This window comes from Hyaena hyaena, unplaced genomic scaffold (genome assembly GCF_003009895.1).
Source record: "Hyaena hyaena isolate Hyena2069 unplaced genomic scaffold, ASM300989v1 scaffold_557, whole genome shotgun sequence".
Lineage (NCBI taxonomy): Eukaryota > Metazoa > Chordata > Mammalia > Carnivora > Hyaenidae > Hyaena > Hyaena hyaena.
The window spans coordinates 1143739-1158575 of record NW_024081190.1 but is presented as its reverse complement, the minus strand read 5'-3'; the positions used below and the strand labels follow the sequence as shown (position 1 = coordinate 1158575).

Below are 14837 nucleotides of genomic sequence, written 5' to 3'. Positions count from 1 at the left end.
AACTTATCAACAAATCAAAGTATTTTAGTTTTATCGCTACTGAACATATTTACAGTTTTCAACACACACACAGCTAATCAAAATGTTTATGGGTTTGTAAAAGATGACCACGTGGTAACTATCTTATTTGTTCTTACATTTTCGGAAATGAACATAAAATTCAGATTCTTGTAGCTCACTATTTCATTTAAATGAGACATTTTTTAAACCACACAGTTTAAAAAAAACAACAAAAACTGATACAATGTATTAAAACACATAATAACAAGAGTCTACATGTAAAAATATAACTTTTACATACACGATTTCAAAATAAGGATACGTTTGCCATTTGTTGCATAAAATTTACAAATGTATTTCATTACTATATAACTGGCAAAACAGGAGAACAGATGGAACATTTAGACCATTTCGATGGATTTATGGCATTTACTCAGTGCTGATAGGTGGAAAAACTACTTGAACAGGGATTTTTTTTTTCTTAATACATGCCAAGATTGTGTGGCTGTAAAAATAGAAACGAGTTAGACACAAAAGGATGCTGACAAATACTTAACTAGGAGCACTATTTGTTTACTGCACTATACACCAAAGTCAATCATTATAAAGATTCACGATGGAAGTTGGTTCAATTGTGCCCAGACATCAAAGCTAGCTATCTGATGAGTTGCTGTGCCATAGCTTGATCTATGTTTCTATCAAATATGTTAAGTATAAACTTCATTCATACTGGCCAGAGAAATACTGCACTACCCCTCCTCAAGAAAGTGCAACTTAATGCTTTAGGACTTATAAGGCTTGTTATAATGCTGCATGATGATTGAATATTGGCATTTTTTTTTTCAGACGAAGGAGGAGGCAGTTAAGTCATCTACATCTTAGTAAACCCATTTTGAAAACAAAAAAATCAAGAAAGCAACAAAATCAATCAGCTCTGTCACACTACTTGCAATTTTCTCATTTGATGGTTTTTGAACTTCACTTGTATTTTTTTTTGTTTTTGTTTTTTTCCAAAAATCTGACCATGTATTCAGAAACGCCTCACTGCACACTACTTCGGCTACACATGTAGGTAACACCTTAATCATTTTGTTAAATCACAGCCACTTTGATTATGTTATGTTTCCGATGATATAAACATTGGAAGGCACAGTGGTAACATTGTAGCATTCTAACCTTGTACCTCTGAAAATCCCAGAATAGGGTCACAAACGCAACATTACAATTCAGACAAACTCTTTTTGCCATGTCTTGGTAATGCTGCTTGTAATATCTACACATGATGTGACTTTTAAGTCCTGTGTTCCCAAAAGACTGGAGAAACAACTTTTCTACTTATTTATGAATGAAAAGCAACATCAGGGTCAGCATTTTATCCTGCATTACCTCTCCGGAAGCAGAGGTGGCACTACAGGTTACGATAACAAACCAGGGAAAGGGACAGAAAGGAGACCAGAAAAAAAGAAAGAAAGAAAGAAAGAAAAAAGAAAACAAAAGAAGAAAAAAAGAGAAAAAAAAAGAAAACAATCCGTATTTACAGTAAAATCTTTCTTTAAAAAAGTTAATCAGTACTATTTTTTTACAGGAGAAAAAAGTCTGAAACAAATGAACAAAAGCTTACCATAGTCACTAAATTTTTAATATATATTTATATATATATTTATATATATATTTGTCATAGGTCTATAAGATCCATCTGTTCCTCCTACCCTAAGGAATGGCTAATGTCATCACTTTGCTGTCATCAGGACGTTTGCTGGTTTTGTTTCTAGGGCAGCCGAGCTTCCCTTATTCAATATCCAGTAATAATAAACACTAGCTGACTTGAATACCAACAGAAACGTTCATGTAGTTTTCTTCAGAAGTACACTTTTTCATTATTGCAAGTTTACAATTTTTTAAATTAAATATTTTTTTCAGACTTACAAATTAATTATATTTTTTTTTTTCCAAAAGAAGTTTAGGCACAAATGCATTGTTCCACAGTGTGGAAAGATTGCCATTCAGTCTCTGGGCTGCGTCTCAGCCTGCACACACCGCTTTGCACATTCTGAATGATATGTTAGAGGGTCACCCCTCAAGTTGCACTTTTTTCTTTCTTTTTTTTTTTTGTTTGTTTTTCGGTTTTCTGATAATTGGGAATGCTGAAACCTCTTGCGTCTGCGATTCATAACTACTCAGACTTGTCTTATATTACAAAAAAAGGGGTTAAGGAGAAGTGTTTATGTGGGTTTAAGATAATACAGCTGTTAAGGAAGTGGTCTCTTGTATTAATGAAGCAATGTGGCAACTTGGACCTGAGAAGGGAAAAAGAGAGGAAAATTAATTCATACACTTAAAACAGAAGAAGTAAATGTTTTATTTTTAAACTTTTTTCCCCCCAAGGGGGGAAAACTTTGTTAACTGGGGCGAAAGTTGATTTTTATGGCTGACGCCTTGGTGAGAGCGACAAAGGAAAGGATTTCTGAAATGGCTGAGAACACACTTGCCCTTTTACATCTGTCCCATGTGGTTTGACGCGTCTCCCATCCCAGGGTGGGGGCCCGCCAAGGAGAGCGGGGGAGGTTCTGAGGACACCTTCTCTTCCTCCCTTCTTTTCAGACATGCGGCTTTCGGATTCAGATTCCTCTCTGTGGAAGATGGAAGCAGAGAATGTAGTTAGTGCCCATGGCTTCTGGAAGAGGCAGTAATGCACTCTTCCGTGCGTCTGTTGATCCTTTCTGGGGGGTTCTACATTACCGAGAGAGAGGAAGAGGCAGGAAAGGCATGCTGTAGTCATGCATTTGGTCCGTCACTAGTACAAGTTGAAGGAGCCACTTCACAGAATAAGAAAGTTGGTAAAACAAATATACCAAACTTGGGTCTCTGAGAATATGTACAAAAACGCTGCGGTGCCGTCTTACTTGTAAGAGAGACCTGGACCCCTAACTACAGGAGACAAGGGAAGCTGCCTTGTAGATTCAGACGCGATCTGCACTTGACCTCGTTGCTCTGAACGAGGCTTCTGGGGCCACCTCTGTGCGCCTGCTCCAGGCGGGCAAGCCCAGCCCCACTCGCTGCAGCTGCAGGCTGCCGGGACCTCGCCGGGGTGGCGGCGGGGGCACTGACCTCGGACCTGCTGCTCCAGGCTGAGGATGACGGCCACGGCCTGGTGGAGGATCAGGAGCTTGGTCTGGGGCTTGTCACTCTTGAGGTGGAGCTGCACCATGCGGCCGAGCTCCTTGAAAGCCTCGTTGATGTCGCGGACGCGCAGGCGCTCACGGGCATTGTTGGCCATCCTTCGCTCCTTCTCGCGCTCTGCCTTCTGCTCCGGTGTCAGGTCCTCGTCATCGTTATTGCTGGGGGACAAAAGGGATGCGACATTTTCTAATGGTGTGGGGAAAAAGGAGATCTCTAAATTGGTTTTGTTTTCTTCCAGAGTTTTCAGGGGATGTGTCCATCTTCGGCTGTCGTCCTGGGCAGGATTTTACATCCACTTGAACTTGGGACGGCTACAGATGGCTGTGACAATCCACACATTCAGTTTCTCCCAGACATTCAACCCAAGCAAAACCAGAGGGGTGAAAGTGAGGGCCCACAGTGTGCCCTTGCTGATGTGGGGGGGGGGGGGGGAGAAGGGGCAAACACTTTTATCAATGAGGCCACACTCTGCAAGGCCACCATCAACTTAGCCTGGAGGCTCCTCTGCGTGGCCACAAAGCCGAGCGTTTTAGACAGACTGAAGGTGTGCGTGTTGTTGTTTTTAACTTTCATACTGGGTCATCTGGAACCCGAGGAAAACAAGTGCCTGAGAAAAGACCCGGATAGGTCCGAATGAACACGGTACAGCTAAAGAGGACTAAGAAGGACCTACATTCAAGACACCAGAGCAGTGAGAGTGGAGACAGGAAACTTGTCCATGTCTCACTAATAACTAGCTTGGAAGGCATGGTTATTCCACCCAGTGTATCTGAGTCTCATTTTCTCCATGCATTAAATAAAAATGTGAGAGAAACCATGATCTCCATGGCTTTTAACACCATGGGTATTTATGAGCCCCCAAAACAAGTTGGGAAAATCTGAGCTGACATGCACTATGCAAAGCAAACAAAATAAAACGGAGCAAATACCAAACACCTACTCTTTATGAATGACCATGATCTCATTGTGAGTCAAGAATGAAGCCCAAAAGCTAATCTCTGATGGTTAGAACCAAAATATTACATGATTCATAGAAAAGGCATGGTTGGCTCCCATAGAGTCTGGAAAGGCAATATTCCTTCTGTCTGTTTCTGGGTGTCATCCTGACTAATTAGAAACTTTTGAACGGAGGGCAAATAGGATGATGAGTCATCTGGAAGGCATATCATATAAGGAAGGTTGCATGACATCAGGGCCTCAAATATTTCATGGGTGATCACACAAAAAAGCGAGGCATGAGAGACGTCTGGTCGCAGAAAGGCAAAACACAACACAGACCTCTGAGTGGGGTATATTTGAGTTAACATGAGCAAGAAGCTTTTTGGGCGTAAGAGATATAAAAGATACACAAAAATGAAGTAAACTTCACTGAAAAGTAATAGACTCCTCATTATCTGAACTAATATGGAGGTGACCATCTGCCAGGATGTTAACCTGGAGGTCTAAGCGTTGATCTAAATGACCATGAAGGTTAACCTCTACTTTAAACTTCCACAAATCTGCAATGTCCACAGAATAAAGACGTTAACCACAACATTTCAGGGCAGGAGGATACGGAGTAAGTTATCTAGTCAGTTTAATGTACACTTAATGGCTGTTGGCTTAACATGCATGGCTCTGGATCTTCCAGTTTGGAGAATCTCTGGGTATCTTCCAAATTGCAGTAAGGACCAATTACAGCTGAGAGGCTCCAATCAATCACAAATGGGAGTGGGATTCCTTGGGTTGCAAGCACATGTTGCAAATACAGATGATGTACATAAGCCAAGAACACTTGTAAGGGAGGGGAAGAGGAAGACACCAAAGAAAGATCCTTTGAGACTTGGCTCTTCTTCCCATGGGTGAGCTCCCTTCCAGATGGGACTGTCTGCCATAGACGTGTGCTGGTGAACACAGAACTGGACTGAACCAGTGGGGAAAGGCTCTCTTTCCGTGGCGTCTAAGCCTCCTGCCTTCTGCTGAACGCTTCACCCCACCAGTCCTAAATTCTGCTGATGGCGACCAAGTCAAGGTGACCATTAATTCATGCCCACATTCCACAACACAAACAGGTTGTAACAAGTGAAAAGAGAACAGAGCCAAGTCTGTGGTGACCCCGCCCTGAAGTTAATGCTTTGAGTCACACTTTTAAACATCACACAGGTGCCGCAGCTTTCACAGAGTGGGTCTGAAAGCGGGAACTTGTTTTCCAAAGGTATTCAGGCTAATAACTAATTAGGCCTGGTTATTCACTTATAAATAATAAATAGGTTGGTTCTGCAAAGAAAACCGTCTAGGCATTGTCTCACATCCCGGTTTGGGAGTCATTAATTAATGTCACAAGAGTAACCCTTTAAATAAGATGGTTCTTAACAGCAAGTGAGACGTTGTACGGAAACTTCCAAGAATCTATTAATATGCATAAGTCACGGCCACTAGTTAAATTACTGAGAACTGACGGGAGTGGCAGAGAAGGTGGTAGCGATGTGAAAGCCCCTCCTGCAAATTTCACCAATGTGGCCGAGAGTCAGGAGACTCTGTCATGATGGGGGGAGGGAAGGGGCAAGAAGCTTGTACCATTTTCTGGAACTTTTGGCAGGGGATGTCCCACAATTTATCCCAACGACTATAAAGGTGACTATGAAAAAAATGGCAGGTTCTTAATTCCTAAAGGGTATTAGCTCTAACCCTGAGAATGACAGCTTCTAGAAGGGGGAAGTGTGGTCGTGGTACAATTTATTTAATTTACAAATGAAAACAACCCAAGGGAACTAAAGCAAAGAACAGGGGTGTCACGGCGTTCAAAAACCATCTGATCATCAGACTACAGGCAACATTCCTGGAGAAAGATTCTAACTTAACGAAATCGAATATTTAAGAAAACCAACCAGAAGCTATTTTCCTGTGGTTGTACTTTCTGTAGAAGGGAGTATCTGGGAGGAAAGATGGAGCAGTTTAGGTATTATTATTAGATAGATCAACAGGTTTAAGGTAAAGCTGGGAAATCAGTATTTTCTCACGTTCAAGATCAGAAGAAAGTCATAGTTGCATATACCTCAATGGAGTTTTTAACACGGCTAAGATCTCGTTTTTAGCAATATTTTGGAAAGATCATTTCTGACCAAATTTGCAGAATATGTATCGTTTTAAAAAATCAACCGTTTGCACTTTCATCAGTTACAAATTGTGTCACCGTGTGTAATTAGCACTGCGGCCATATCCATAAATGCAAAGACTTTGCAGGCTTCACTAGAGTTCCAGTATCTCAAACGATACCTTGGTACCTCTAGAGCAGGCCTTTAATTTTCTTTTCAGCTGTAGATTTACCTACCAGGAAAAAACTGAATAGTTTCTTCCTGTTCTGTTCACTTCATCAAAGTCCAATAAAGGAATTAAATGAAGCGACAGTATCATATACTGTTACCTAGATCTTGACCTAGTAATCGATTTGATATCCTTCTTGTCGTCATCTAACTTCTTGTCCTCGGAAGATTTCGTGTCTTGCAGGTTCTCATCGCCCTCGTCGTCGGATTTGATCTCAGAGCTGCCGGAGGAGACACTCTGGCCCTGCAATCCTGGCGGCATGCCTAACGGGAGAAAGAGAGAACAGGTGACGCTTCCCCTGAACACGAGCTGCGCACACGCACACCGCGAGCTGCCAGCCATTCAATTCATGCTGCTGAACCGTGACCCTTCTGCCGAGTCTTTTCCATGCGAGCTGGGGAAGTTTCAGAAACGCACCTGTGGAAGCAAGTTTTCCCTGCATTGGCTCTGAGGTTAAATTCTATTTTGCAATCTTTTGGAGTAGATGGTAATTTCACTGTCTACAAAACATCAACTTAATTGCAATGAAAATCATAATCATGAAAATCACACACCTCAATGTTCTGATTAAGAACCCAAGTAAATATCAGCTATTATATTGAGTTTCTTCCATATGCAATGATTTAATAGAAAAATGTCCTTAAAATATAATTCCCAGGGAGTACGCTAAATATGTGCAGTCGAGACTTCAATAGATACCCTAATGATATTCTGAAATTAGGCTTCTCTTATCCTCAAGGAGTAATCAGCATTTAAAAATGGTACATATGGAAAGCAGCTAGCTGCTCACTGAAGAAATTTCTAGCTTTATCACTGCTTGATCACTGCTCAACTTTCAGGATCACAATACATTTTAAGACGTGACCCTCACGTAGCCACTTATTTCCAAGGTAGAGGCATGTCTACTGAGTATTCTCCTCTGTCGTCCGTGTTGTCACTCAAAACTGGCCTGTGGTCCAGAAGCACCCTTATCACCGGAGCCCACTCGATGTGCGGAATTCCAGACCTACTGAATCAGAATCTACATTTTAACAAGGTCTTCAAGTCATGCTTATATACACTGAAGTTTAAGAAGCACTGACTATATACACACATATTGAATTGACACTCAATTTGTACAACGTTTAGCCAGTGGAAAAAAGCCTATGCATAGTCCCGTGGCAGCGTTACCACCTTTATTCTAAACATGGGGGGCGGGTGATGAGAAAATGTGTTTTTAAGTGTCTGCTAGTCATGGGGCCAGCCAGTCGCACAGGGAGCACGGGACCAAGGTCTGGCCCCTGCGGTATAACTTCCCGGGGTCACGAAAAGCTGACTGGGGTCCCGTGGTTTGAGGCAATCACTTTGGGGCAAGATGAAACGAGTGAAAATCATTCCACCAAGTTCCCGTTTTTAAATGTACCTACATTTCCTTCGATCTTAAACGACAAAAACAATTTCCTTCCTTCCTATTCATTTGGAAATATCATTTTCAGGCTACAACTAACCACATTAGAGGACCTGAATGAGTAAAATGTGGAAATAGCTAAAATAAAATTTCCTCTCATCAGTCTGTTGTCTCATTCCCTGCTGAAATAGGACCAGGATTTCAGAGGATGTTTGAGGAAAACAGTTACTGAAGAAACACAATTAGCCGGCTACGTTCTAACTGCTTTCCCATTTGCTTACCATTTTTGTACCAAATTTGATTCTTGGTTTTCTGCCAGTGCTTCCTGGGGAATGCGTGCCAAGGAAGCTTGGGATCAACACTGGATACACTATTGTCTAAGGGAGGTCAGAAGGGCCTTCTGAGGCGGACCTACCTCTGTAAGGGTCCTGGGGTGGGTTCAAATCCGGGGAAGTTGCAGACTGGACAGGAAGCTGTGGAACTGGAACCTGGTTTGGCACAAGAGAATGGCTGCCTCTCAGGGCCACACCGTCTTCACGATGGGCCCCAACCTGAAAGGGGGAGAGGAACCATAGCGGTTAGCCTGTGGCGGCTATTTCCAGGGGCAGCAAGGACCAGCCGAAGGAAGGCTGGCCTTTGAAAAACAAGACTCCCAAATGCCTTTCACTAGAGGGCGCTGAAGGACCACGCACGCACCTACAGTCCCCTGCAAAACACTTCACACTCAGTAAGATGCCGTGCTGTACATTCAGTGACAAATATGGCAGAGTAGCTCAGGCAGGTAAAACGTCAAATTGTCTCCCAGGGTGCCGCAGTGGAGCGCACTGATTCGTACCCATCTGTCTTCTATCATGTCCGCCAACAGATCTGACAATTATCTTAATGCCCATATGCTTAATTGTGGGCTTCTCAATTCCCCCATTGCTATCGGAAATCCTACAGGAATTTCAATTTGGCATTCGACTTTCATTTCAGGGGATAAGATTCTCAGGCCTGCCATTTTTTTTTCCATAATGCCAGCTAAGCCTCTGACAGCGGAAGCTACAGCAGTATGGGACGCAGCCCCTGCTCGGTACAAATATAATAAAATGTCACCTGGCTTTCCAAAACTGGCAGCCCATTCCAAATTAATGTTTACTGTATTTCATCAGCTGCTGAGTTCCAAATCCAAAGGGGGACCGTCTCTGCCAATGCCACCACACCGGAAAATGTACCAATAAAGGTTTTATTAAACACACCAGTAATGCCATCATTGCCATGTAAAGACGTTTGGACATTTTTCCATTTTTTCCCCCCTACTATTCTGATCCTAGAAAGATAAAATACTGTAAACACTCTTTATGTTTCCATGAATAAAATTATAGAATACAGCATGATGAGTGGGTCTGGAAGAAATACTGCTGAGCATTTTATTAACTACTACTACCTGCTCTAGGGTCCAGAGACGTTGCACCAGTGACGACAATTGCTGACTTAATGGCATATGCCTTAAAGCAAAACCATTAAGCATTTGCAAACCAAGAGGAATATGAGTAGCTTATATTTTTATTGCATTTTCAAATAGTTATGCTCTCTGCCTGTTGTTAGGTGAACAATTTATGTAGGATCGTGGGTCTGACCCTAAAAATATTTATCTCTGAATTTATACTGCTATGAATCAAAAAGTCTACTTTTTTTCCCAATCCAAAACCAAAAATCCCACAAAGCCGAATCTTCACTCATTTGCTGCCAAATGTTTTAAAAGAACATTTCCAAAGAAAGCGACGACAATCAGAATCTGAACCGACAACAATCAAATTCACAGAACCGAATGAAACACACGCTATCTAAAAGCAACCTAGTATGAAGAATCACCGTTATATAATCCAAGACAGTACAGAAGGAAATAACTCAGGGGGGAGAGGGAGGGATCACATAAATCATACTAATTGCTCAGATTCAAAATATAGCAAGAATAAAAGGATTTAAAGACTTGTGAGCATCGGGACGCATAAATGAATGTTGTAGCTGAGTCCAGGGTTGTATGCCACCTGTGTGCCTGTGTCCCTTTCCAGAATACTCTGAATGATGGTTACTTAGCCTCTATGAGGGTGCTTCAAACATAAGGAGACCGCGATCACCTCCCAGGGCAGCCCGTTCCATTTTCATTGGAAGTTGGCCTCCTTGTATATTCCATCCACCAGTTCTAGTTTCAACTTCTGGAGTTTCATGGGATAAGTTTAAGTCCCCTTCACATGTGTAACATCACTGCCACGCCACTGGGGTCTTTTCCCTGGTGACCGAAGCCCACGTCACTTCCAGGCAGGCCACGCCCACTTGATGCTTCCAAATCATTTCTCACTCACATTTGGTATCTTGTTATATGTCTTCCAAACCAAAGAGTGATAGCTATTTTCTATTCAGGTTTTGATTTGCCATTTTTATATGTGTGCATTTACAAGACTGATTCAATGGATGATTATCCCTTCAATCTAAGATGTCAACTTGTATGTGTGCATTTTACAGGCCTTGATCAAATGGTAGCTCTTAAAGTCTGTCAATCATGTTAACCCAAATAATTACCTTAGTGCTGATTCATATTTATTGGTAGTTCCAATGGGTTTAATCTCTTAAACTTCCACAGAAGGTGGTTCTGATTTGGGATCACAGGTTTGAGCATAGCAAAGACATAAATGCCTTTATGTTAGTTATTCTATTAAAACGCTCAAGCCTTCTTTGCAGGCATCTGTGATGTAATTTAAGGTTAGTTTTTTTACTTTTACTTAAAATATATTCAGATATTGATCCTGTGCTTTTTTTTCCCCTTCTAGTTCACATTTAGATTAGGTTTTACAAGAGGAAAAAAGAGCCCACAACCAATTATATTTTCCTTGCCTAAACTATTATGAAAGATTGAGTAAAAAGAATACAATAATGAGAGTCAACAATATCTAGATTTTTAACCGTAACTGGTTTGTTAGCTCTGTAACCATGGGTAAGGTATTCAAATACAAACAGAAGAAATTAACACTAGGTGACAGAGAATGAGTCCCATGTTTATTGCAAAGGGTGGTAATAGGCAAAACAACTAGTATATAATAGGTACCACTATAGTTATGTGAAAATATCTGCTAATCCCTGGATATTACATAAAAATAAGAGTCTATACAGTTCAAAACCCCTCAAAACACAAGCTACCTTCATTTATGATCATCTTTGCACTCTTTGTCTCTATTCTGTTCACGTGCATTTGACTTTAAATCTTTCCTCCTACACAATGACAGTGAAATCTTACGTGATCTTATAACTATGTTGAGAAGATAGCTGTTCCAACTGTATTTGTTTGGATTTTAGCCATACATGTTACCTAACTTTATCTATTTTCTACAGATCATTTGAGGTCATCTCAAATAATACACCAATCATTCTCCACAAAGGAAGGTGGGAACAAAGTTGCTCTTGATGTTCTAAGGCCGCCTTTGTAGATTATGCACATTCCAGGTCAAATGAAGGAATGATGATGGGTCCAGATCCTTGTGGTAATGAGCTTGATTCTCTGGGATCAATTCCATTGCCTGTGGCTATGCAATAGTATTCTGAAGAATTAACCTTGCTTTGCTTGTTTCCTTGGTCACAGACAGCTTGTCCTAACCCCATTTACTTCTCTTTCAGAAACATTATTTTTGGTCACATAAGAGACAAGGCAAGAAAGATAGGGGATGCCCAGCACAATCCATCACTAGAATATCTGCTCCTAAATAGAAGGAGGAGCCGATGCCACCATGTGTATATAGTACAAGGGTCAGGGCTTAGCCACCTTCCAAAATATAAATATGTCATAATATAACTAGAAAAAAGCAGATTCTTTTAACCTACAAAGAGTCTAACGATGGTACCTACTTTTAGAAAATCTGTACTTCATTAAAGCCCTATTTTCATAACATTTTCATCTAGATTAGCAATAAAGAGCCAGTCTAAGAAATTAGTTAATTTTATCAATACTGATGGTAATTTTTTTTTTTGCAATCTTTAAGGATAGTCTCCTGGGTTACATACAATGTGGCTTTAGACACATTTATGCTAAATGTAAAAGACAAACGTAAAATCTAAAAATTATTCAATAAGTGTTAATTGATCAAAGAGTACATTTATTCATTCAAGAAATATTTACTCATCTAAGTTCGTGCTTGTCACTCTAGGTGCTGGGGTGGGATGGCAAATGACTCAGACGACCTCGTGAAGCTTATAGAGATTCTCTGTGGGATTTTTGCACACTGATCACTTTAGTGTGGTCATTTTTATGGTAATAGGAAGTCTCTCAAGTAAAAGGAGATTTCTCATGATTTCTGAAATTTAGGTTTTGGACCCAGAGAACTCTCAGGACCTAAGGCCACTTCTTGTCTCTCTTGGGCCAACTTCTCTTGTCCATCCACCGGTACCTCTGTCTCTCTGGGTTTTGTCCCCTCATGACTACAGCCTGGACTCTCCCTTCAGGGTATCTCAATACATTCTTTCAGGTTCTGAACCTGCCGCTAACTCCCTCTCTGTCTTAGTATTTCTGAGTTCAGAATGCCAAGATCATCTGATGGTGAGCTCATCGTTTTGAAGCAGACATGAGCCATCCTTTGAATGGGCCACTCTATGGTTAGGTGTCCCCATTGCTGGTTCAATGAACTACAAAATAAGAGGAGGGAAGATCATGTGGCCCAAGCATCACTGCCCATTCCATCCATAAATCATGCCCCTCCAAATCACGGCTCTTATATACAAATATCTAAGTTACCTTGCATCTCAGGTCAAGTTATATTCAAATTCTCCTGTCTTAATTTATCATCGGGAATAATTAAATACCTTCAGCAGTACATTACTTCTTTTGAATAATGTAGGCCCCATATAATTTTAAATAACCTGACTTTTCAAGGAAAGTCTTGATATTAGAAGCACTTTTGAATCACAGTATAGAAACTTGAAGGGCTTGAGAGACTTGGAACCTAGTTTGGCCAAACTCTTCATTTTACAGAGAATAAAGCGAAGGTTGACGATAGAGACTTGGCAAATATCTAGTAAGACTAAGATAGATTTTGAGTTCAGAAAAGTTATAATATTGAATAATTTGATTGGTGTGTGTGTGTGTGTGTGTGTGTGTGAATGGGAGGGGAGCAAAGTTAAGGGACAAAAAGAGTTTATCTCCTGGAGCTTTTGTTTACAGCAGAATGTATACACAGGCGTGTGTGTGTGTGTGTGTGTGTGTGTGTGTGTAGATATAGATATGAAACTCATTTTATTTTTCTTTATCATAGGGGAAAAAACCATCATAGTTCACCAAGTATGGCCAAGGCCAAGCCGAGATGTCTAACTAAATTACAAAATTTAATACTTGCCACAACTCCTCCAACATAAACAGATTTAAAAGACATGCAGCTTCAAATTAGGTGGCTGTTGGCAAGGCTGTTTTAATGTGGGGATGCGAGCAGCATCCTGGTAAATATCCTTATCCTGATCCTTGAGCTAACAACAAACACCACAAACAAAAAAGACATTCAGTGTTTCTGCTCTCTTTGTTTCCAGGGAGTATTGTGAAAGTAATTATTCTGTTGTATTTAAGAGGCCTATTTCACGGATGGGAAAATGTATTAAATTTCATTTGGCAGTTATTCAATCCTTGTTAATGTTATCTCCAGAGATAACTGCATCAAAGCAGGCTTTCAGACCTCAGTTCCTTCTCTTCTACCATAATCCTTCTAAAAGAGTGCAGGATGGGAACTTTAGGAAACCTGTCATCAATTTCTAGACCAAGCGATAATGATACAAAACTAGATACGCTATCAGAAACTTTTTGGTATTATCAAAAGAAGAGTTTGTTATTCATGGCATCTGGTTCAAAATTTGTCTTTTGACTTAGGTGTTTTTTAGAAAGAAGAAACAAAACAAGGAAATGGGACAAAGAAAAAAAGTCCTGGTAACTTTTACTTTTCTCTCTTCTCTTCCTCTTCTTGTTTTTCCATAAACACAAAACAAAAAGTTGATTGGCTTTTTACTGTAATTAGACACCCACGGACACAGAAAACAGTTTTGGTGTCTGAACTGTAATCCCCCCATGAAATATCAATTATACACGAGAGTTGTAGAGTATGAGATTTCAGTTTCAAGGATTCTGCCAGACCTCTGTCATATTAGAGAAAGGAAACTTCTTTTCTCAAAGGTACAACACACCATTTAGTCCAAAAATGCATCTTGTAAAGAGGTGGGAAGTGGTCATGCAAACTTTAATGGCTCACAGATGGGAACCTGGAAGTTCACGAAATGGTGGCCCTGGAGAGATACTGCAAGGAACGATACCAGAGGCACCGAGATGGAGCAGAAAACAAGACCCACCTCTAATAACCAACTCCTTTGTGTGAGAAAGTTCTAACATCTGGGACACTCTTCGACCACAAATATCACTTCCATATTTCTCAGTTTAAAAAATTATCAGACTACTTTTTAAAAATTCCTGTGATTAAACTTTTAAAGGACTTTTCACGAAAGTTAGATCTGGATTCAATGCTTCTGTTTGGATTTTGATTCTTGAGAGCCGTTTATTGGGAGAAGACCTCCTCACTCCAGAGAACACCTGGTTTCTTTCTTTCTTTCTTTTTTTTTCCCCCTAGAAATCTCACAGCTTCACAGGTTCACTTATGCTTTGCCTGAAAGTTAAGGTAATTCCTTACTGGGCAATTCTTGGGAGATTTATTGAATGCTTATTCTCCAGATGATAAAATGATTTTCAAGAGGATTTAAACATGATGTAAATGACCCTGACCTTGGCAGGTCTGTCCTGTCCCATGATCAGCCAGGTTGAAACCCCCCTGATGTCCACCAGCATGGTTAAAATGAACAATTCTGTGATTTAGTTCAAGAGATGCAAATGGCTGTTATCTGATTTCAGTTCATCTTTTTTTTTTCTTAACTCATAAGTTCCATCCATTAAAACTGTTTCATTTCTCTC

At 40.5% G+C, this 14837-nt stretch overlaps 1 protein-coding gene across 10 annotated transcripts in view; it reads right to left on the bottom strand.

The window, feature by feature from the left end:
• Nucleotides 1-1715: 1715 nt before the first annotated feature.
• The window catches only part of TCF4 (transcription factor 4), a 350980-nt gene continuing 337858 nt past the window's right edge, over nucleotides 1716-14837 (bottom strand). For 6 of the 10 annotated variants that reach the window (XM_039256089.1, XM_039256090.1, XM_039256094.1 and 3 more), the window contains 5 exons: nucleotides 8286-8421; nucleotides 6584-6746; nucleotides 3109-3338; nucleotides 2490-2630; nucleotides 1716-2297 (listed from right to left, as the gene is read on the bottom strand). In XM_039256089.1, the coding sequence (XP_039112020.1) occupies nucleotides 2494-2630; nucleotides 3109-3338; nucleotides 6584-6746; nucleotides 8286-8421 (666 nt within the window). In that variant the 3' untranslated portion in view covers nucleotides 1716-2297; nucleotides 2490-2493. The remainder of the gene's footprint in view (nucleotides 2298-2489; nucleotides 2631-3108; nucleotides 3339-6583; nucleotides 6747-8285; nucleotides 8422-14837) is intronic. The other 4 variants (XM_039256092.1, XM_039256093.1, XM_039256097.1 and 1 more) reach the window with 1 other exon arrangement.